This window comes from Cyanistes caeruleus, unplaced genomic scaffold, assembly GCF_971803275.1.
Source record: "Cyanistes caeruleus unplaced genomic scaffold, bCyaCae1.hap1.1 HAP1_SCAFFOLD_99, whole genome shotgun sequence".
Taxonomy (NCBI): domain Eukaryota; kingdom Metazoa; phylum Chordata; class Aves; order Passeriformes; family Paridae; genus Cyanistes; species Cyanistes caeruleus.
The window spans coordinates 412,869-437,444 of NW_028255901.1; the positions used below are offsets into that span (position 1 = coordinate 412,869).

A 24,576-nucleotide genomic window follows, 5' to 3' on the forward strand; every position below is an offset into this window, starting at 1 on the left:
GGGCAGAGATGTTTGAAACTGGCAAAAAAGCACGAGGAAGACACTGTTATAGATGTCCAAGACTCACAGCCGAGTTATTCCAGGCCAGCTCTACCTTCCCCGTCAAGCAACCAGTCCTCTCCCTCAATTAAATGGAAGTGAAAATGAGGTGAATAATCCTGGTGAGGGGACAAGTTTGGGGATGCCAGTGACAACATGTACAAGGAATAAAACCAAGAAAGCTTTGCCTTTAGTCACCCCCTTAAGGCAAATAGTGGGTCCCACAGGAGAAGCTGTGTGGGTGAAGATCCCCTTTTCTACTGGTGACCTGAATAACTGGCAGGAAGAAGTTCATAATTATAGAGAAAACCCTAGCAAAGTGGCAAAAAGATTGGAGTTAATAGTCAAGAACCGAGACCCAGACTGAGGTGATTTCATGATGACAGCGCTAAGGAAAACAGATAAGGAGTTGGTGATGAAGATGGTCAGAGCACATGTGCAGGGAGAAATTGCTAGTGGAGCCTTACAGGGTACAGTGGACCAGTTGTTTCCTATTGTAAACCCTTTGTTGGGCCCGAATGATGCCAAGAACTGTGCGATGTTAACTGGATACTGGGAACTGTGGGGGCCGAGGAAGCAGCCAATGCTGTAGCCACTCTCCCCTGGAGGAAGAGCCCATAGGAGGCTTTCACTGACCGCTCTCCCCCAGAGGCTAAAGGCCTCGATGGGGAGCTTTTATTTTTACAGCCACACGTTAAGTGGTTCCCAACATGTCTTTCCCCCTGTATGCATATTATTTTTACTCTGTTGGCCCTTCCCCCTTGTTCCACCCCTGACTCCTCAGACCATTGTCCCTGCTGCTCCACCCCACCCCCTGCTTTTCCCATATAATCCCTGCTCTCACTGAGCCCGGGCCAGTTGTTGTCTCTGGGACCCTTCAGGAGAGAAGAATAAAGACCTCCTTGGAACCCCACACGGTGCCTCCCGTCTCTTTTCTTCGGCACCACCCGAGGAACAGTGGCCATTCCAAAAGCCCTTTGAAGGGCTCGCAGCTGAATCCCGGGGGCAAGGCAAGCGTGCCTGTGCGCCCAGGGGAAGTGCCACAGGAGACGCTTCCCTGGGAAGGTCGCGGCACCCTGACCACCTCCGCTCGCCGCGACAGGTGGGGCCCAACAGGGAGCTCTGCCAGCGGTTCCCTGGTTCCCTGGTTCCCTGGAGAAGCGTCTCCTGCAGCACCAGCTGCAGAAAGCAAGTCGCTCTTGGGTCTGTCACTTCCCTGAGGAAACCCCATCGCGTTTTAGCAAGGGCTATCCAAGGGGACACCGGGACCCTCCTAGGACCATCCGGGGAGTGAGGAGAAGATTTCCCCAAGGACCAGCCAGTGGGTGACACCACACCCAGCAGTTTTGGTTCACCCAGTGGAGGTGGAAAAAGCTGCTAAAATCGGGATTTGGCCTTTCTGGGAGGGTTTTGGAGACAGTTTTATACCCACGGGGAACAAAATCCTTCCTGGTTTTAACAAATCCTTTTGGAATGCTGCACACGACTCACCTGGGCTGGGAAAAAATGGGAAAACATCTGGGAAAATCATAGATTTCCCACTTAACAGCTCCACCCCTTTGGAATGCTGCACATGACTCACCTGAGCTGGGAAAACCTGGGAAAATCCTGGAACACACACCTGAGGGAGAGGTTTGTTAATCCTGGCTCATCCCAGGAACTTCCATTCCTCAATCCAGAAAGGATGGGTTAGGGAGACCCCCAGTCTGGGAGTGCCTATGACACCTCCTAAAAAAACGTTTCCTTGCTTTTCCAATTCCAGAAAGGAAATTCCTGTATTATTTTCCATCAGGAAATTGGGTTAATTAAATTAGTGCAGGCTTTTCCACCAGCATTCCAGTCCTTGTCATTCCAGCAGTTCCACTAATCTCGATCCCAGGTGTGATTCAGAGGGTTGGGATTTCCTGGTCCTGAGCAACAACGTCTGCAGTGGCACAGGAAACTCACAGCTCATGGGAATAAACTTTCTGTGTGACTCCAGAGGCCACGACAAACCTGAGTGCTTTCCCTCCCATCCCCCAGCCCTTCCTGGCCCCAGGGGCTGATGGCATTTGTGCTCCCTCAGGTTCATCTCCCCACAGCAGCACCATGGGGGTGCTGACGCCTGCTCTGGCCAGTCCAAACAGGGGCTCCTGAGCCAGTGCTGCCGTGTCTGTGCCTGCAAGGATGCGGCACCTCTCTGAGCTGGGGGAGAGGCCAGGGCTGCACAGGGGGGATGTTGTTGGCAGCTCCATGAGGACGCTCTGGGACGCTGCCCTGGGGTGTCCAGCGCAGTGGGGATGGATCAGCCCCTGCTCTGCTGCTCCTTCCCGTCTCCCCCAGGGACCTTGCAGAGCCCCAGCCATGCTGTTTGCCCCCAGCCTGCCCACGGCCAGCCTGGGGCTGCTCACGGGGGTTTTCTGTGCTGAGCTTTGGCCTGGCCGTGTTCTTGAGAGAGCCTGGGCAAGGAGCCTGTAGCCCCCAGGCCCTGCCCTGAGGCGTCAGCGCTGCCCCAGCAGTGCCCATGGCCTGTCCCTGCTGCAGCCCCGGCACTGCCACCCCCAGGGCTGTGCCCGGCCCCGAGAGCACTCAGGCCCTGCAGCAACACCAGGGCCAGGAGGGCAGCGGGGCAGTGGCACGGGAGCAGCACTGGCAACACCAAGTGCTGCTGCTCCTGGCCACAGCTGCTGTGCCAGCACTGATCTGCCCCCAGCTCTGCACACAGACACTGCTGCTGCAGCTCCAGAGAAGGGAACAAAAGGGGCATCTCTGGAGAAAACTTTGCTGGGAGATCCTTTACTTCCTTTAAAGCCACCAAGAGCACAGCTCCTCATTGACACAGTCTGTGGCCACAGGGAAGGTGGAGAGAAACAAAATGAGAAATGGCACAAACAATGACATTTCTTTGTGGACAAGATTAAAAAAGGAAAACAGAGAAAACCTCCAAAATGAAACAAACAGGAAGTATCAAAGATGATTTTTATTACAAGTGATTTGCAGAAATGTGCCAGGAGTTTAATGTTTCTGAAACCATCCAGTCATCATTCTCCACACTGCAGCTTTGAGCTCCTGGTTCCTCAGGCTGTAGATGAGGGGGTTCAGGGCTGGAGGCACCACCGAGTACAGAACTGACACTGCCAGATCCAGGGATGGGGAGGAGATAGAGGGGGGCTTCAGGTGAGCAAATGAGGCAGTGCTAATGAACAGGGAGACCACAGCCAGGTGAAGGAGGCAGGTGGAAAAGGCTTTGTGCCGTCCCTGCTCAGAGGGGATCCTCAGCACAGCCCTGAAGATCTGCACATAGGAGAAAACAATGAACACAAAACAGACAAATACCAAACAGACACTGACTGCAATGAGCCCAAGTTCTCTAGTGTAGGAATTGGAGCAGGAGAGCTTGAGGATCTGTGGGATTTCACAGAAGAACTGTCCCAGGGCATTGCCATGGCACAGGGGCAGGGAAAATGTATTGGCGGTGTGCAGCAGTGAATAGAGAAAGGCACTGGCCCAGGCAGCTGCTGCCATGTGGGCACAAGCTCTGCTGCCCAGGAGGGTCCTGTAGTGCAGGGGTTTGCAGATGGACACGTAGCGGTCGTAGCACATGATGGTCAGCAGGGAAAACTCTGCTCCAAGGAAGAAGAGAAAGAAAAAGAGCTGTGCAGCACATCCTGTGTAGGAGATGTGTCTGGTGTCCCAGAGGGAATTGTGCATGGCTTTGGGCACAGTGGTGCAGATGCAGCCCAGGTCAGTGAGGACCAGGTTGAGCAGGAAGAAGAACATGGGGCTGTGCAGGTGGTGGCTGCAGGCTACGGCGCTGATGATGAGGGTGTTGCCCAGGAGGGCAGCCAGGGAGATGCCCAGGAAGAGGCAGAAGTGCAGGAGCTGCAGCTGCCGCGTGTCTGCCAATGCCAGCAGGAGGAAGTGGCTGATGGAGCTGCTGTTGGACATTTGCTGTGGCTGCACATGGAGACCTGTTCATGAAGAAAAAGAGCAGTGACAAATCAGGAGAGGCTGGGATTCACCCACCCTTGTTGGTGCTCTGGGAAAACTTCACCCAGGTCCCTGCCTGAGCTCCAGCTGTGCTGCCTGAGTGTGCCAGGAGCAGCCAGGCCTGTGCCTGGGGACTCTCCAGGAGCCATCCCTGCCCTGCTGCCCTGGGTTTGTGGCCATGCAGGAGAGGGACAAGGCTGGAAATTCAGGATGTGTTAGGGGAATCACTCCTAATGCAGAAGGGCTTGTTGCCATCTGCACACACACTTCTAAAGTACAGCAGGAGTTGGTTTTACAAATTGTTTTCCTACCCACAAACCATTCCTGCTTCTCTGAGGTCAGAAATCCCCAGCATTTCTGCTGCACTCTGAATTTCCCACTGAGAGATGTGAGAGGCAAAGGATTCCCTGTGGCTTAGGGAAGGTGAGGGGCTGGATGGGCTTGTTCCCAACTGCCCTGGGTTTGCACCTTTGGCTGGAATCAGAGCACAATCACACTCCTGTGTCACCCTGGCATAAACCAGACCCTGCCCAGAGCAGAGGGATCCCTGAATGTCTCACCCTCTCTAAAGGTCTCTGGGCAAGGTCTCAGCACCCCCCTCTGCCAAGGACACTCACGGCTCCCTTGGCAGAGCCAACAGCATTTCCTCAACTGTGGCATCTCTGCCCTTCCCCGTGGGACATTCAGGGAACTCTGAGAGGCTCTGGCACAGATTTGCAGCCAGGAGGGCAGCTCAGAGCTTGGAAGGACACAGCAAGGAGATCCCCAGTTGTGCCCATGATGGGATCTCAGGGAGGGGGCTCAGCTCATTCCCCTTTGCCACGGACTGCTTTGCCCACAGCCCCACAGGTGACAGGGAAGCTGGGACACCCCATTCCCATGGACACACCTGCCTGGCAGCAATCCCAAGGGCAGGGCCTGACTCAGCTGCTGCAGATGCCAGAGCCTCCCTGAGAGCCCCAGATACCAATGACAATATCAGAGCAGTGCATTTAGGCTGTTTAGGAGGCTCCCAGCAGAGAGACTGAGCACCCAAACTTACAATTCTGGCATCTCTGTAAATGTTCCAACACTACTTTGATAATCCTGGTGTGTCCCCTTCAACTCAGAATGTTCTGTGATTCTGGGATTACAATTCCTCTTCTGTTTCTCTCATCCCCTTTGTTGTCTATAATCAAAAGAGAAAAAAAAAAACCCAAACATTTGCAACAGCGTTAGAACAGTAAAGTAAAAACCAGACCTTTATTGGAAACTTCCATGTATCCCAGTAGGGTTGAGGCACACCCGGCCCCTTATTTCAACAATTTATTAAGATTGATTAATTAGGATATTTAACAGAAACATTCAATAGGAGATTCAGCTGCCCCAGTTACACACCCCAGGGTCAACCCATTGGAGTAGGTCCAAGGGTTTCTTTGCCCCAATTTCTGTTATGACTGTTCATATTCTGGTTAAAAACCAAAATGTTCTTCTTGTAGCTCCTCTCCCTGATGATAAGACTATACAGTATTTCAGAAATCTATTTAGAAGATGAGATTATAGTTCTAAAATCTAAGAGAAAGGTTAGGAAACATACCAGAATTAATTAATGATAATAGTTATATAAGTATATAATAGTAGTTTAATAGAGTTAATTAAGGATTATCATTTTATAACTATATACTAATAGTTTACAGATCTAAAAATATATTAAACATATATAAAAAGCAAAAATCTTTTTGTCATCATCCCGGCATTCCCACCCTGCTTAAAGCAAGACATTGAAAACAGTCTCAGGAAAGCTCCTGATCTTTACAGCAATTCCAGGCTCACCTTCTTTTGGGAAGTGTCCTCTGGAGCTGTGCCCAGGCAGGACTGGAGCTGGGAGCAGCCCTGCCCCACACAGCCCCTCTCAGCAGCAGCCCCTGCCCTGCTCAGGGGGGCTCCTTCCCCCCACAGCTTCTCCCCAGCGCTGGGAGCAGCTCCCCAGGCCGGCTGAGAGCTGTCCCTGGCAGGCAGCAGAGTCCCTGCCCCAGCACAGCGCCCTGGGCTGCAGGACCCTGCTCTGCAGGACAGCCCTGGGCACCCCTGGCTGCTCTGCACAAGGGACAGGCAGAGAATGTACTCACAGAGTCTGTAGGCACTGGCATGTTCCAGCTTTAGGAGATGCCTCCAGGAGCTGCAGCTGCATTGTCCTGCAGCCAGAGGCTTCCTGTGTCAAGGGCTGGCAGGGATTCTGCCCCAGGCACTTCTCAGCCCCTTCCCAGCCCTGACTGATTGAAGCTCTCTGTGCCTCTGGGCTGTGCCCAGGGTGGCTGCAGGCAGTGCCCCAGCCCTGCTGGGCTGGCAGAAGAGCTGCTCAGCAAGAGAAATGTGCTTTTGAAGCTCTTCTTGGTTTCCAGGAGCTGCCTCTGTGCCAGGAGCCCGGCCCAGCTCAGCAGCACAGACACAGCAGCAGGACTTTAATGAGCCTCTTGGGGCTTTGTGCTGAGGCCCTGAACATCAGTCCCTGACAGGGAGGGGAAGAAAGCTCTCAAGAACTCCAAGTCAGAATCCAACTCCAAAGTTTCTTTCACTTCTAATGGGTCCCACTGAGGGACATGACTGAGAAAGTGTCCCCAGGCCCCAGGCAGAGCAGAGAACTGGAGGCACTGATGACAGCTGGGGACAAAGAGAAGCCAAGGCTTGGTGCCCTGGGCCACAGCAGCCAATGCTGTGCCAGCAAGGGCTGTGAGGAGACACCTTGTCCTGAGGCCCTGGGGCCTCCTGGCACAGCCCCAGCAAGGCTGGCCACTGTCACCCCCTTGGCCTGCCCTCAGCATCCCCCCTAGCCCACATGCCAGTGGCCTCAGGGATCTGCTGGAAGGAGTCCCTGGGGAGCCTTGCTCAGGAATGGCCCTGGGGGCTCCTTCATGCTCCCAGGGACTGCAGCTTTTTCAAAGGACTTTGGCTTTTGCCTTGGAGTCTCTGAGAGCTTTGTGCAATCCTGGCCTCCAATTATCTGCTGTAATTAGTCCCTTGAGAGGCTTTGTCAGCAACAACACTCAGTGGGGTTCATTAAGGCTTCAAGGTACTTCAGGTTCTTAAGGCACTTTCCTTTTTCTTTCCCACCCTGAGTCTCTGAGAAGTTTGTGCAATCATGGCCCCAATTATCTGCTTTAATGAGTCCCTTGGGAGCTTTGCATTGACACTCAGTGGGGCTCATCAATACTTTGAGATACTCAGGGCTTTTTCAGCTACTTTGGATTTTCCTTTCCACACTGAGTCTCTGGGAGGTTTTTGTGCAATCCTGGCCTCCAGTTCTCTCCTCCAAGGAGTCCATGAGGAGCCTGTGTTGGGGATGGGCCTCAGTGGCACCCATTAATGCCTGGAGACACTTTGGGTTTTTCCTCTGACTTGGACTCCTGGAAAGGTTTGTGCAGTCTCTCCTCAGGCCCTGAGGTTCAAGGGCTCAGCTCCAAATGCACCACGGGACTCATTAGGATCAAGCAAATCCTAACAAACTATGGCTGTGCCTTGATTTCCCTCTGGTCTGGTGCAGTTCCTAGGAAATTTTCCTACAACAGTTATGGAGAAATAGTTCAAACAGCTTCTAAGAAATATGTATTCCTATTTTAAAAGGTGTATTTTATTAATGTTCTCTTTAGAGCAGAGGTGATTGCAGCACTCAGTGATGGATATTGATCCAGGGTCTCTCCTAAGGAGGTCTGGCCAGCTCAGAGAAGCTGTGCCTTGAGGTCTGACCCAGTGGGGACAACCTTGCTCCACATTCCCCAGCCCCATCCTGTCTCTCCTCACTCCCCTGGGACCTGCTTTGCTCACAGAACTGGCTGCACTCAGGCAAAGAGGGGTTTTCCTTCTTTGATTTTAGCAATCTAAAACTGCTGAGTTTCCCCATGGAAAACAGACACCCTCCTCAAGTGTGTGCCAAGCCCAAGGTGCCACCAAGGAGGTTCCCCTTCCCCAAGGCAGAACCACACAAGGAATGTTTCAGACACACAGGGAGTTCTACAATAAACACAACCCCAGAGTTGTCTGAAGGCAGAATTAGAGCAGCTGCTGAAGGACAGACAAGCTTTGAACTCCTTGCAGCTGAAAGCACCAAGTGGGTTGTTGGGAGGTGTGTGAGTGAGGCAAGAGTGAGGGAAGGGAAATGCAGAGAGCCCTGGAAGTGTTTCTGTGCAGACAGGCTGCTCCAAGGGCAGCGTTGGACTTCTCTGGACTTCTCCCCAGTGACCTCTCAGAGCCCCCTGAGATGTCACACAGACACCTGGGATATCACAGCCCACTCAGTGGTGTCACACAACCTGCCCTGGGATGTCACACCACCATTCTGTGAAGTCACAGCTCTTCCCATATGCCACAAAACCACCTCGTGATGTCACACAGCCACATTTGATGTCATTGTTCACTCTGTGATGTCACAGTCAGCACTGTGATGCCATACAACCTGTCCTGAGATGTCACATGGCTTTTCTATGATGTCACTGCCCACTCTAGGATTTCATATCACAACCCTGTGGTGTCACAGTCTGCTCAGTGATGTCACACAATCAATCAGTGGTGGCACAGCCTGCTCTGTGGTGTCATATATCTAATGTCTAATGTCACAGTCCTCTCTTTGATGTCACAATCAGCTCTGTGATGCCACACAGTCCCCTCTGTGATACCGTAGCTGCTCAGTGACCTCACACAACAAACTCTGGGATGTCACAGCCCCATCTGTGACCTCACACAACCCACTCAGAGCTGTCACACAGCCCCTTTCTGACATCACAGCTGCTCTGGGGCTCCAGGACACAGCCACAGAGGTGCTGCTGGGACACAGCCCCCTCTGGCACATCCCACAGCCCCTGCCAGTGCTGAGCCCCTGGCAGCTCTGTCTGGGCCTGCTCTCTGTGTCCCTGAGCTGCCCTGGCAGGGCCCCAGCCCTGCTGGGCTGTGCTCAGGAGCTGCTCCTGGCCAGAGCTGTCTCTCTGCAGCGCTGCCCTTGCCAGGAGCTGCCTCTGGGCCAGGAGCCCGGCCCAGCTCAGCAGCACAGACACAGCACCAGCACTTTCATCACCCTCTCGGGCCTTTGGGGCTCTTGGCAATCACACTCAGTCCCTCAGAGTGTGCTCCAGAAACTCCTCAAGAGCTCCAAGTCAGATGGAAACACTGAAGTTTCTTGTAGTTGAAATGAGAGACACGAGTGAGAAAGCGTCCCCAGGTTCCAGGCAGAGCAGAAGACTGGAGGCCCTGATGGCAGCTGGGGACAAGCAAGGGAAAGGTGTCTGTGGTGCTGAGCAAAGCTGGATGTGTTTCAGGAATGGCAAGGGCCAAGGGCTGAGCCCCAGCCCCTGGCAAGGCAGATGCTGTCCCTCCCTCATTGCTCAGGGCTCTTCCCGGGCCACTGGCATGTGGGGATGTGCAATGCCAAGGGCAGCACCATGGGGCGGCCCCTGCCAGGCTGCTGAGCAGGGACAAGGAGGCAATGAGGCCCCAGGGCTGCCAGGGTCACTTGTCCCCTGCTGGCCTCAGGCCCAGGGCCAGCAGCCATGGCCAAAGGGCTGCACAAGTTGCCTCTGGCAGGGCCTTGCAGCTGCACAGCCCAGGGCCCTCAGCCTCTATCTGCTGCTTATGTGATGAGGCCTCCAAACCCCATCCTGGGAGATTTTTGGGTCCTCTCCATGGTCTGAAAAAATGGAAACACTGTTCAAAATTATTTTCTACCAAATCTTCCAGTGACAGAAAAAGGATCAGTATCTTTAAAGTGAACAAGAATGGATTTAGATTTGTTAGAAGGAGAAAATATTTTACAATCAGAATGGCACAAAACTGCAACTGCTTTTCAAGAGAAGTGGATGCCCCATCCCAGAAATGCTCCAAGAGCAGGAGCTCTGTGCAACCTGACACAGTGAAAGCCCCTCCCCAAGGATGGAATTGCTGTTGTGTGGGTTCTCTGATGTGCTGGGTGCCCTCACAACCCTCCTGGCCAGAATGTCTGCTGAGGGCCAGCCAGGCTGCTGCAGTGGCACTGACCTCACAGCCATCACCATTGCAGCCATGTCCCCTGGGCCTGGCTCTCCCCTTTCCTCTGCCCCTGCCTTGTCTCTGCTGCCATGAAGAGTTGTTTCATTATTATCTTGTCCCCAAGGTGCTGGGGCCAATTGCTTCCCAGTCAGGCTCGTGGAGCAGCAGTGGCTTTTCAGAGCCCAGCCAGAAATGAGCCCTGAAGCAGCAGCTCTGCAGTGCTGGCCACCAGGCCGGGGTGCCAAGGGAGCCTTCTGGCCATGGCCTGGAAGCAGCTGCTGCTGCCAAGGTGCCTTTGGTGCCTCAGGCTGTCCCTGGCACAGCTCCCAGCACGGCACTCTGCACTTGTGCCCGAGCCCTTCCCTGGCTTGGGGCTGGCCTGGGGCTTTTCCTGCATCGGGATCTGCCCTGGGCGTGGCACAGGAAAGGCAGTTCCTGCTGGAGCAGGAGGCTGTGCCTGGAATGGGCTCAAACAACTCCAGCAAAGCCCTGTTCACTTCAAAATTGTTTCCTAGAGCACTATAGTCTAATAATTGTTATAGCTCCTCTACTGTGGAGTAAATAACTCTTTTTCTTTATTTACTCTGTGGTGTAAATAAATCTGTCTAATCATGCCAGAATCAGTCACAGTGGCATTTGTATAAATACATCTGATATTCCATTGTTAATCCTGTGGGGAAAATTGCATTACGGTTCAATTCCACCTGTCCAGTCTTTACACATAAACCTTTGACAAACTCTGGGGCTGGGATTGGATCCAGCTGCTCCCAGTCTCCTCTCTTAGAAAGAATTTAAAAGTCTAGGAAGCTTGGAGGGGTTTGAGGATCCCTGGTGGCTGCTGGGTGTCATTTCTCCACCTCATGACTCAGCAGGAGTTTCTCCAATAAAGAAATAAAGCTTTTGCCTGAAGCTCCCACTCTGCCCGTGACAGGAAGCCCTGGGAGTGTCTGTGACATCCCGGCTCTTTGGCAGCCTGGGGACTCCTGGGAGGTCTCTGTGTAGCCCCAGGGAGTGCCTGTGACATTCTGGCTCCTGAATAGCCTTCAGACACTTGGAATGTTGCCATGGAGCCCATCTGAGGGCCTGTAACAAATCTGAAATGTAATAGGCAGCCATCACAGCCCCTGTTGCTATGGTGAGTCCCTCGGCAGCTCCATGGAGACCCCATGCCAGGGGTGGTTGCCATGGACACCAGCTCAGGCCTGGAGCCAGAGACCATTGCCATGGCAACCATTTGCAGTCCCATCCCCAGGCTCATGGGATCCCAGAGCCACAGAATTGGCTGAGTTGGGAGGGACCCATGGGGATCCTCCAGTCCAACTGCTGGCCCTGCACAGGACACCCCAACAATCCCAGCCTGGGCCTGGCAGCGCTGGCCAAACGCTGCTGGAGCTCAGCCAGCCCTGGAGCTGGGAGCCTTCCCTGGGGAGCCTGTTCAGTGCCCCAGCAGCCTTGCGGGAAAAACCTTTTCCTCACATCCAGCCTAAACCTGCCCGCCTCAGCTCCAGCCGCTCCCTCCACTCCTGGCCCTGGGCACCAGAGGGAAGAGGTTCCCGCAGCCCCCAGCCAGGGACCCGCTCCCAAGGCTGCTGCCATGGCAACCAGGCCTGGCACCAGCTGGGATGCTCGGTTTCCATGGGCTGGGCTTCAGGAATGGCATTCCCCAATTTCCTGCTCCTGCTGAAACCGCGCTGCCGCTTGCTTCCCTCCCACCTCCCATGGAAAGCACAAAAGGCAAAGATCCCAGGCTGGGATAAGAACAATTTATTGAGAACAGCAACAGGATAAGGAACAAACAGACACAGAAACAATTTTGGTAACAGAAAGGATAAGACAAACCATTCACAGGGAAAACTCAAACACCACCGACTGTTTCTTCCTGGACATGCATTTTCTCCTGCCAAGAAAGGACACTCTTCTCCTCTGGTGAGAGAGAGGTAGTCCTTTTTATGCCCCTGGCAATGACCTGAGATGGGATTGAATATAATGACAGGGCCATGGCCAGACCCTCACAATCTTTGATCTCAAATCATGTCCTTGCCATGGGCAGGAAAAGGTACATGTGTCTTCCCAGCATGGATCACAGGGAACATGGATCACCAGGTCTCTTCCTAACCTCGGTCCTCCAAGGGGGGATGAGGCTGGAGCTGTGGAGAAAGCTTTTCCTGCACTTGGGGCACTCACAGGGCTTCCCTTACTGGTGCCTCCGTTGGTGTCTGGTCAAGTGAGATCTCTGGGTGAAGCTCTTCCCACACTGGGGACACTCGTAGGGCCTGTCCCCAGTGTGGATACGTTTGTGGGTATTGAGGTTGGATCTCTGGCTGAAGCTCTTCCCACATTCCCCACACTCATAGGGCCTCTCCCCAGTGTGGATGCGCCGGTGCCTGATGAGGTCGCAGTTTCGATTGAAGCCCTCCCCACAGTCGGGGCAGCGGAAGGGCCTCTCATCCGTGTGAATCCGCTGGTGCTGGACGAGATTGGAGCTGCTGTGAAACCTCTTCCCACACTCAGGACACTCATAGGGCCTTTCCCCAGTGTGGATGCGCTGGTGGATGATGAGGTGGGACCTCCAGCTGAAGCCCTTCCCACATTCCCCACACTCGTAGGGCCATTCCCCAGTGTGGATCATCTGGTGGCGGATCAGGCTGTTGCTCCAGCTGAAGCTCTTCCCACACTCCAAGCACTTGTAGGGCTTCTCCCCATCCTGAAGCTGCTCATGGACCACCAGCTCAGAGCCCCACCTGGATCTCTGACCACCTTCCCGGCACAGGGTGGGTCTTTCCTCCTCAGAGCACCCTGGGATAGGTTTGGAGCCCCTTCTCCTGTGGGATCTCTGGGGATTTTCCTCCCTGTTGGATTCCTCCACTGTGGAGCTGCTCACAATGGCCTCTTCCACCAGGTTCTGCCCCAGGGATTTGTCCTCCCTGGTCTCCATCCTCAGCTCCTTGTCTGGGGGAGGAAGGACAAGGAGAGGATGGTGTTATAAATGCAACGGCAGATTAAAGATTAACAAAGATTAATTTATTATAAATTAATAAAGCAACAAACAGCGAGGAAAAAACCACAATAAATGGACAGCGCAGCGCTGGGTGGACAGGGTCTATACGCAAGGTATAGGTGTTCCCAAATCCACGTCTGAGGGTTCTCTGGCCTGGGTTTTTATAGGGATTTTATGTCCCCAGGCTAGAATTCCAACCAGTTTCCATTCACCAAATGTCCCTGATTGTCTGGTGAATGGATTTCCTGGCCTAGAACATTGAGTCAGTAAGTATCCGGGCAGAGTCTCCTCAAATGCAAAGTGAGTCTGTATGTATTTTAACATATTTCATCACAGCAGGATTGAGAGATCCGGGCTAGCGCCGATGGATATCTCGGAGGAGTAGTCTCTTCTTTGTCTTTCTTGATTGAGTTTCTGTAGTATGGGTTTGGCGGGTGTGGTGTTCGATTCTGGCAACGACCATTTTCCTGAGGCTCGTCCCTTTTGTCTTGCTTGATGGTCTTCGGCCGAAATCGGCCGGGCGTTGCCTTTCTCTGGAGGTAGACTTTTAGGCTGGTTCTTTTGTTTCTATGATGGCCTGTGTCCTGTCCTTTCCTCCGAGTTGATGAGTCTGCTGAAACCTGTTATCTGGGGGGGGTTCTTTTGCAATTCGTGATTTTTGGAAAAGGAATTCTACCTCGACCGGGAGGAGAATTCCTTCTTCCATACTTTCATTTAGTTATAATTATACATACTTTATTTAAACTTCTTATTCCGAATTTTTATTTACCCAATTCTTTATTACAGTCCCCCACCTAATAATTTGAACACATTAAAAATTCGTGTTTTCATACTTTTTCAGAGGAATATCAGGTTAAATAATGTCGTTTTCCTCTTGGTCTAACTCTTCTATATTTTCTGTGGACAACATATGTTTATTTTCAAATTCCCTCAATGCCTTAACCGCATTTCTATTCTCTTTTTCTTCTTCTAACTTCATGATTTTTGAAAGAAGGGTAGTGTTTCCTTGTGCCTTTTCTGGGTCTATTGGGAGAGAGGCAATCTGCATTCCTTGAACGACAGAATGTATCAGTCTGATCAGACAAGGAATCAGGCAGGGTAGAAAGATGACTCCGGCAATAGAACATCCTATAAAGAATACTAGCTTTTTCCACCATGCCCCTTGCCCAAAAATTTGATCCCACCAAGAGGCTTGTAAAATCGAATTCCACTTCTGGACGGGTACATGGGCTACTTTCTTTATTTCAGCAGCTAGACCCTTTATAGTTTCTCCGAAGTCATCTATCTCCATGCAACACTCTGACTCGTTATATCTGCCACACACTCCTCCCTCCTCAGCTAGCAAATAGTCGAGAGCGAGTCTGTTTTGGTAGACAAAGGCTCTCATCTGAGAATGTTGTTTTGCTAGGAGTTCCAGGGCTTCTGAAGTGTGGTTTGAAACAACTTCTACCACAGCCTGTAACATAATGAGCCGATTGAGGAGGTAGATTGGGGTCCTGTATCCCCAACTGCCATCATTTGCCCATGTTGCCGGTCCATAATATTGTATGATCCTTTCGGCGGGCCATTCCTCCCCTTTCCATTTGTGGTTACCTCCGGCTATTGGTAGCTCCCGTTTCAATTCCCTCTTTTGTCGGGCTAGAGTTTCAAAGAGGGGAGCACCTAAAGACCTACTTTCATCTTTAGGTAATGTAAAGAAGAAAGGCCGAATTATTCCGAGTGTGCATGATCCCTTCCAATTTCTGGGTAATTCACTGTATGCTTTCTTTCCGCATATCCAGTAAATCCCATCCGGTGTCTTCCAATCTCTGTTAAGTTTTGCCGGGTCCTCCCAATATTCCCTCAGGCCGAGAAAGGCATGGAAGGGATTTGCCCCGTCCTGTTTGTTCCAACATAAACCAATTAAATCTACCCATTCGCAATTATTTTCCCGAGATTGACTCCAATAGCCCTCGGGTGATTCCGGCTGCCAGATTTTTGTCTTTTTATCTGAATTTACCGAGAGAGTTTTTACACACGGGGTGTAACCAACTAGCTCAGTGAATTCCCTTCCTTCCCGACTGACACAAAAAGTTCCAATGATTCTTTTGTCAATCACCCACCCCTCTGGTCACCGGGTTGTTTTGGATAATTTCAATCCTGTCCACTTAAGTAATTGTTCCGGGGTTAATCCTTCTCCCTTCCATGGCCATCTTTCGGCTGATTTTAGGCCGCCACATATCCAACAATTAGTTAATCCTAATTCGGTAGCTATTTCCTGCATCAGATCTATGAATAGATTTTGATTAGGGCTAGGTAGCTTCCAATTATCGTATTGTTTTTCTAATTGCTCATATTGCTCACTGAGAGAGTTTAACCTCTCTTGTTCTAGTCTTTTTCTTTTGTTTTCCATCTCCTGTCTTTTTAGTTCAAGAGTCAATTGTTTTATTTTATTTTCAGGGTCTGAACCATCCTCATCCTTTGCAAAACAGATCACCTGATCAAACTGTAGACACACCCTGTCATCGTCATTTTTCAGTAAATCCAAAACTATAGGTTCATTACTGAATGACACTTTCGTTTCGTGTTTCCTCAGGTTCCTCCCTTCCCAGTACAATTTCCCCCCCATGGCACAATATTTTAAGTTTGCTTTATTGTAACACAAGGGGTTGACTCTGTGGTACGCAATGAACGTCGACTGTTTCTTTCCTCCAATCCAGACAGTTTTATTACACTGCCCGCAGACCGAGATTGGGGAAACCCCTCCTATATCTCTCTTATTTCGTAGGTGGGTCGCTTGGACCTCTTTTTCCCCTGTGTTATGGGGTTGCCTTTTTCCAGTACCTATCCCCGGGGTGGAGCACCAAATTTTTCCTTCCAGCTTACACAGGTCCATTTGGGTACCGTTTGCCCAACATTCTCCTGCGTGCAATTCCGGAGGGCAGGCGATCCATGGCTCGGTTCGCGAGGCAGTTGGGCACTGCTCACACTTCCCCAGGGAGGTCGTCCCCGGAGGCGCCTCGGGGCCCGTTCTCTCGGTCCAGCACATGGCTAGGTTCAGGATCGTCAGGATTCCCCACAATCGCATCCCTCTGCCATTCCCTCCGCCCGTACAAGAACATACGGCGGGGATAACCATCTTCTCGGCAGCAAGGACTGTCTTCAGGGGCCCTTGACGTTCTGATGGCAAACCTCCTTTTAAAGGTTGCCCACCGAGATGCCTTGATCGTGCCGCTCCTGCACGGTACCTTTACGTTTCAGCGGCACTCTATTATTAGAGGTTCCGCTTTACAGTCCAAATGGCCTCGTAATCCTTTTTGAAAAAATCGGAACCACTCAGGAGAGTCGAGTTCCAAGATACCCACCCGGGTAGCAAGTGCTAGAAAAAGGTTGGTCTGTTCTAATTCCTCTTTGTAACACTCGGCACACAACCCTCTCGGTTTTTGCCCTCCCAAACAATGAGTCACCCACGTTTGTTTACAATATGCACACTTAAAATGTACAAAAGGAAAACAATAACATTCAAAATTGGTGCAACTTATCCTGTCTTCGTTGCTCATTTGTTGTTCCGCTGAAGCGTGATTTTCAATTCTCCCGGAGGGGTTACAATTTTCCACTCGGAGGAGTCGCGAACCGAAACTTTCTTCACTCGGGAAGAGTGTGTCCAGCCCTTTTCAGCTATACGAACCGCGGTGTCTGTAGTCAGGAGGACGAGGAATGGTCCTTCCCAGTGGGGACTGAGGGGTTGCTCTTTCCACACTTTGATCAGTACCTTGTCCCCTGGTTGAATTTGGTGGATCGGAAATCCCAACGTGCTGCTTTGAGGAATCAATCCTCTTCTCCTTAACTCCTGTAAGTTTTTATTTATAGAAATGAGATAAAGTTGGAGTTGAACATCCTCTGTTTGAAGATGTTCAACCGGCATACCATGCTTGTACGGCATTCCATACAACATTTCAAAGGGGGACAGCCCTGTTTCTGAGTTCGGCATGGTTCTTATATTCAACAATGCCAAGGGGAGACATTTGACCCAGGACATTTTTGTTTCAATTGTCAATTTGGATATTTGTGACTTCAATGTCTGATTCATTCTTTCCACTTGCCCCGAGCTCTGAGGGTGCCAAGGAGTATGATATTGCCATCTGATCCCTAACGCATCGGACAACTGTTTGATAATTTTTGAGGTGAAATGTGTACCCTGATCCGAATCAATATGGTCTATAATACCATATCTAGGAATTATTTCCTCCAGTAGAATTTTAGACACTGTTTGAGCCGTGGCCTTAGCTCTGGGAAAAGCCTCTACCCAATGTGTCAATTTATCTACTATAACTAACAAATATTTATTTCTGCCAATTTTCGGTAATTCCGTGAAATCCACTTGGATTCTTTCAAATGGTCGGTATGAGATTGGCCGACCTCCCCAATTGGTTTGCCGAAAATTCGCTCTGTTTACCTTTTGGCATATCACACATCCCTGTACCTCTTGTTTTGCAAGCTCAAAGATTCCCTTACACCCGAAGAATTTTAAAAATTGTTCAGCTAATGCCCTGGTTCCCCAATGGGTTTGTGCATGTAGTCTTTTGAGTATTCCTTTCGCTATCCCCTTCGGGACCAACTCCCTCCCGTCGGGTAACCACCATTTACCCTCTTTGAAATGTCCCCCTACCTTTTTGAAGTCTTCCTGCTCCTTTTCTGAAGGAAGCACTGAAACCTCTGGGGGTTCCCTTGGGACTAGCTCAGAAATACTTACGGTCAACAATGCCGCTCTTTTCGCCTCTTTATCCGCTAAATTGTTTCCCCTTGTATGGAATTGTCGTCCGGTCTGGTGTCCTTTTACATGAACCACAGATATCTCCAGTGGCTCCCTGACCGCTTCTAAAATTTGTCTAATTATTTCCTCATGTACCAATCCTTTTCCTTTAGTGTTGATCAGACCCCTTTCTTCCCAAATTTTCCCGAAGGTATGCACTATCCCAAATGCATATCTTGAATCGGTATAGATGGTTCCCCTTTTTCCCTTCAAGCCTTTGAGGGCTTTTAGGAGAGCAAAAAGTTCACAAGCCTGCGCTGACCAATTTGCTTTTAGGGGACCCGATTCTACAGTCTGTCCTGTTATACCATTTATGATGGCATAACCCGATTTACGTTTTCCCTCCATCATTCTCGAGGAACCATCGATAAACCATTTTTCTCCTCCTTCCAATTCCTGATCCTCCAGGTCGGGTCTTACTTTAGTTTGTAATTCCACTGTTTCAATACAATTATGTAGTAGCTTTCCCGTTGGTTCCCCGTACAAAAATTGCGCAGGGTTTTGTGCAGAGGTTGTCCTTAATTCCAATCCTGGCGAACTGATTAACATGGCTTCATACTTCAGAAGCCTTGAATCGGTCAACCATTTCTCCGCTTTTTGTTGTAAGATATTTCTTACATCATGTGGAGTATAAACTATCAGGGGAGCTCCAAACGTTACCTTTTTGGCTTCCCCAACCAACAGTGCTACTGCCACAATTGCTTGCAGACACGTAGGCCAGCCCCGACTGACTGGATCTAGGATTTTGGACAAAAACCCTATGGGTTTCTTCTTTTCTGCCCATTCCTGGGTTAAAACTCCCTGTGCTGTTTGTCCACTTATGTCGACAAACAGTTGAAACTCTTTTCTGATGTCTGGTAATGTTAGAACTGGAGCAGTGACAAGGGCATTCTTTAGTTCTTGAAATTTAATTTCGTCTTGCCCTGTCCATTTTAATCGATCTGTATTTAGCCTTTCATACAGAAATTTCACCTTTTCACTGTATCCCTCAATCCACTGTCTGCAATATCCCATGAGCCCTAAAAATTGCCTAATTTGTCTCTTGGTTTGTGGGGCAGGAAGTTCAAGGATTCCCACCACCCTCTCGGGATCTAATTTCTTTTTCCCTTGTGATATCCAATGTCCAAGATATTTTACTTCGGGCTCGGTGAATTGCAACTTGGATTTAGATACTTTCAACCCCTTTTGTCCCAGAAAATTCAGCAGGGAAATGGTACATTTCTTCACCTGCTCTTCCGTGATCCCGGCGATTAGCAAATCGTCTACATATTGTAATAGTTTTGTCCCCTCCTCTGGAGTGAATTGAGTGAGTAGCTGCTCTAAGGCTTGTCCGAACAAGTTCGGAGATTCGACGAATCCTTGTGGAAGGACCGTCCACCGCAATTGCTGATTTCGATTGGTATCTGGGTCCTCCCACTGGAAAGCAAAAAAATTCCTACTCCCTTCATCCAGAGGACATGTCCAGAATGCATCTTTTAAATCAATTACACTATACCATACATCCTCTGGTGAGAGTCTGTTTAGTAGAGTGTAAGGATTTGCTACCACTGGAAACCTGGTTCGGGTTCTAGCATTTACAGCTCTCAAGTCCTGAACCAATCGGAAGTTTCCATCGGCTTTCTTTACTGCCAGGATGGGGGTGTTATGTGGGGACATGCAGGGCTCGAGCGTGCCTCCTTTAAGCAGCTCGTCAATTATTAATTTCAAACCCTTCCTCCCTTCGGCTGGGATGGGGTATTGTCGGATCCTTATCGGATTCTCTGGATTTTCAATTTCAATTTTGATGGGAGCAATATCTAATTTTCCCACTTCCCCTTTTGAGTGCCATACTCGGGGGTCAATTTCTTTTTCATCTTTTGAAGTCAAATGCAACACCTTTACTACTAACTCTGAATTTTTCACAATGATATTTATTCCTAAAGCTATGATCATATCTCTCCCCAATAGATTGTAGTCTGCTTCTTCCACAAGCAACAAATTTCCTAAACATATCTTATTTTCTGACTCGATTTCCACCTCCTTGATTACCGAGACTTTAAATGGATCTCCTTTTGCGCCAATTACAATTACTTTTTCTTTACTCGTTTCACACCCTATAGGTAACTTCTGCAGGGTGCTTCTCTCAGCCCCGGTATCAACCAGGAAACTCATTTCCTGGCGGTGGGAACCTACCTTCAATTTTATCAAGGGCTCTTTTGCTGTTACTGTCCCCATTTGAAGGAGCCCAAGACTTCCCTAATCTTCTTTAAATATTTGTTCATCTTTTATTCGTTTCCTGCAATCCCTTTTCATGTGTCCTACTTTCTTACAGTAGAAACACTCTGGAGGATACTTTCGAGGAGGAGTTTCCTCCTTTTGAGATCCTTTTTGTTTTTTAGGTATCTGTTTACCCTGTTTCTGTTCGTGTTTTTGAACTTCTTTTACTGCAGCCACTAATATTTTGGCTTGAAGTTTCTGTTTTTCGTCTTCTCTCCTCATATAAACCTTCTGAGCTTCCCTTAGAAGCTCTTGGAGACTCTTCTCCTGCCATCCATCAATTTTCTCAAGTTTCTTCCTAATGTCCTCCCATGATTTAGCCACAAACTGCGTTTTAAGCAGGACCTCCCCCACCGGAGAACTGGGATCAGTCCCGGAGTAAATCTGCAGACTTCTCCGCAACCTTTCTAACCATTCGGTAGGGGATTCCTCCTTTCCCTGACATTCCCCAAATACTTTGCTAATGTTCTGTCCTCTGGGGACCGCCTCTCTTATTCCTTGCACGATGATATTCCTTAAATCCATCATGCTTCTTCTTCCTTCCTCGGTCTGGGCGCTCCAACTCGGGCTCACACTCGGCCACTTTTGGTCACTGGGTGTTCCCTGCGGGTGCCGCCTTTCCCAATCCCTGATGCCCGCCTGCTTAATCATTTCTCTCTCCTCCTGGCTAAACAGGGATCTCAGGATGGCCATGAGATCTTCGTAGGTGTAAATACTACTCCCTAGAAAATCGTCTAATTTTTCGGCCACTCCAAATGGGTCATCTAGCAGTCGCCCCATTTCTTTTTTGAATGCTCGTACATCCCCTGAGTTAAGGGGCACGTTTACAAATCCAATTATTCCGGGGGCGGTTGGCACTTCCCTGAGAGGGAACATTCGATGCCCATTTTCTGTCTCTCCCCATTCTCCATTCCCTATTTTTGATTTCCACCGAGTCCTGCTTGCAGGAGGGGAACTGGAGTTTGGGGGAGGTTTTCCCCTCATTGCTGGCAGGATGTCTGCCACAGCTACGTGACTCAGAGGGTTCCCTTCTGATACTTTCGGTGGTCCCAGCTGTGGTGGCCGGACCGGGATTTGTGGAGGGGGTAAGCCCCATCCTTGCGCCAACACCGACTCCAAAGAGGGTGCGGTGGCTGGGTTTTCTGCAGGTGGGGGGGTAGTGAGGGTTTCTGGCACTACTCCCGGTGGTTGAGGGGAGCGTGCTTCTGCCAGTTGCCCCACGGAACCCTCGGGTGCTGATGGTACTACTTGGTCCATCACCGGAGGCTCTACTGGCCCGCGGTATGGAGGGGGTAAGTGATCCAGGGGTTCCCAGGTCTCTGTCTTATGTTCGTTTTTCTGTTTCACTGGAAACAGCCGCACTCTGGTATTTAACCAGAGTTTGGCATATTCTTTCTCCTCAGCGTCTGACGAGACCTTTCTCTATGTGTGCGAGTAATTCTCTGCACGTCCATTTATCAAATGTCCCCAATACTGGCCAAGTGAGACAGTTTCTTAATTCCTGTCCTCCCCAAATCTCGGCACAGTAATAAATCATTTTTGCCTTGGATTTCCCTCGTTTTTCGGGACAACTTTCCCAATTTCTCAACATCCACCCTAAAGGACTCTCCGGTGGGATGTCTAGCATTTGTTTTGATTCCTCTGATGGGCTTTTCTCGTTATCTAGTTTTTGCACTCTACTTTTTCTCTGTCCCATTTTCCTACGATTCTTACCTGCTCTGCGTTGTGTTCGTCTTTTTTTTTTCGCTTCCGAAAGTCCTAGATCGCACCAATACTTACCTCTCGGTTAGCTGTACCGGGGTTTTCTCAGTGTTTTCGACTTTCTAAATCTTTTGGCTGAGAGAGTTTACCAGTTCCAGAGCTCGACTGGACGTTCCTTCCTCTCTCAGCCCCCCTTTGATCGGTCCCCTGAGACTCCCTTTAGCCTCAGGCTTTACGAGTAAGGAAAGAGAGACCCTTTCACACAGAATCGCTTCCTTTGCGGCCGGCCAATTCCCTCGCGGGAGGATGGAAACGCGGCCTTGAAGTCCACACTCGCTTCGTGACCAGGTCACGTCTCTCACAAACTCGCCCGATCACCCGCTCAACCTCACAGTACTTACAGCAATTTCCTGCGAGGGCGTCTTCGTGCACGTATGACTTTTTATGAGCTACCAAGCCGCGGCTTTCCCGAAGGCTCCCCGCCTTCCCGAGCTCTCTGGATCCGTTCCTCTTTATTATGGTTTTTTCCTCAGCCTAAATTTGGTTTGGCAATCGGAGCGAACTGCGGAGGGTCTCTGCTCCCCAGGCCGCTGAAATCAGCGGGGGTACCCCCCTGGACAGCGAGATTCTCCCACAGTTTCTTCCGATCCGAGTCACGGCACCAATCTGTTATAAATGCAACGGCAGATTAAAGATAAAAAAGATAAATTTATTATAAATTAACAAAACAGCAAAACAGCGAGGAAAAACCACAATAAATGAACAGCGCAGCGCTGGGTGGACAGGGTCTATACGCAAGGTATAGGTGTTCCCAAATCCACGTCTGAGGGTTCTTTGGCCTGGGTTTTTATAGGGATTTTATGTCCCCAGGCTAGAATTCCAACCAGTTTCCATTCACCAAGTGTCCCTGATTGTCGGGTGAATGGATTTCCTGGCCTAGAACATTGAATCAGTAAGTGTCCGGGCAGAGTCTCCTCAAATGCAAAGTGAGTCTGTATGTATTTTAACATATTTCATCACAGCAGAGTCGAGGGATCCGGGCTAGCGCCGATGGATATCTCGGAGGAGTAGTCTCTTCTTTGTCTTTCTTGATTGAGTTACTCTAGCATAGGTTTGGCGGGTGTGGTGTTCAATTCTGGCAACGACCATTTTCCTGAGACTCGTCCCTTTTGTCTTACTTGATGGTCTCCGGCCGAAGCTGGCCGGGCGTTGCCTAGGTCCGGAGGTAGACTTTCAGGCTAGTTCTTTTGTTTCTATGATGGTCTTTGTCCTGTCCTTTCCTCCGAGTTGATGTGTCTGCTGAGGTTTGTTATCTGGGGGGGTTCTTTTGCAATCCGTGACTTTGGAAAAGGAATTCTACCTCGACCTGGAGGAGAATTCCTTATTCCATATTTTCATTAGTTATAATTACACATACTTTATTTAAACCTTTTCTTCCGAATTTTTATTCATCCAATTCTTTATTACAAAATCCATCTGGGATGACCCCAAAGGACATTTTTCATCTTGCTCAAGCTGTAGCTCAGCCCTTCTCTGAACACTTCTCTCCCCCACCTGCCTTTTACTTCACAACTGCTCCCTCCTTTCCCCCAGTGAGTTCCCAGCCCATCACAGTCTCCATCACACTGCAGCCTTCCTTGATGCCCCTCTCCACGAGTAAGGCCAAGCCCCAGTCTCAGGGACTGTTGGGGGTTAGGTGTCCTTTTCTTTTTTAGTTCTGGCTTGCCTGTGGAATTTTTACCCATTAGTTGGGGGGAAAACCTAACTGTGGGTACTTGGTGGGTGCTTGAAAAAAGACAAAGAGTTTGGCCGGGCTCAAGGAGGGAAGGGGACAGGAAAAAAAGGAGGGTGGGGACAGTTTGTCGAGCTTTCTTCAGTTTTGGAGAAGGACACTTTGGGTGCAGAGCTGTTACGGTGGGGAGAAGGGAATTTCGCCATCACCCAGATGGAGCTGCTGCTTCTTCTCCTTCTCCCCTCTTTGTTGGTGGCCTCACACCCCCTGTCCTGCCGGGGCGTGTGTCAGTGCCAGGCACCGCCACGGAGCTGCTGATCCACCTCAGCCACCGGCCCAGGATCTCAGCTCATCCCTGCTGTTCCAGCTGAGTGTTCCTCAGAGCCCTGCAGGAGCACCGGGACTGCCTGCCCGAGGGGGTTTGTGAAAACAAAGCCTCTCCTCCATCCCGTCTCAGCCGAGAAAGCTGTCATGGGCCCCCTGGTTCTGTTTTCTTGTTATTGCTGTAGTTATTGTTGTTTGTTTGCCTGGTTATACTAGTAAAGAACTGTTATTCCTACCCCCAGATCTCTGCCTAAAGTCCTTTGATTTCAAAGTTATAATAATTGGGAGGGAGGGGGTCTACATTCTTTCATTCCAAGGGAGGCTCCTGCCCTCCCTGGGAGACACCTGTCTTCTAGAACCGAGACACTGGTTTTAGTCAGAAGCATCAGTGACCAGAATTTGTATTTCTTTTGGTTTGGTTCCTTCTCAGTGTTCAGGCTGGGCTGTGGGGTGTCCTCATTTGCTGCATTTTCTGAGTTCCTCTTGCATCCTTTGAGCACCAGATTGTGTCATCTGAGGATCCTTTGTGCTCCTTGGTTGTTGCAGTCCACAACCTATGGATCTCGTCCAGGGAAGCAGCAGGATTCTGGGGACCAGCATGGAACACCAACGAGACAGGCCTTTGTTCATGAAGCCATTTATTCAGCATGGGAACAAACTCAGATCCAGAACAAAGAGCCCAGAACAGAGGCCGAACAGGGGTTTTTAAGGGACAGAACTTTTGAGGGTCTCCACCCTTGAGGGTGGAGTTCAGGGTCAGGGACCACTGGAAAC

General features: G+C 50.2%; 1 protein-coding gene across 1 annotated transcript in view; it reads right to left on the reverse strand.

The window, feature by feature from the left end:
* The window catches only part of LOC147646411 (uncharacterized), a 584,263-nt gene that overhangs the window by 207,996 nt on the left and 351,691 nt on the right, over positions 1 to 24,576 (reverse strand). Inside the window, 1 exon segment of the mRNA XM_086873464.1 lies at positions 12,198 to 12,701. Coding sequence (XP_086729590.1) covers positions 12,198 to 12,701 — 504 coding nt within the window.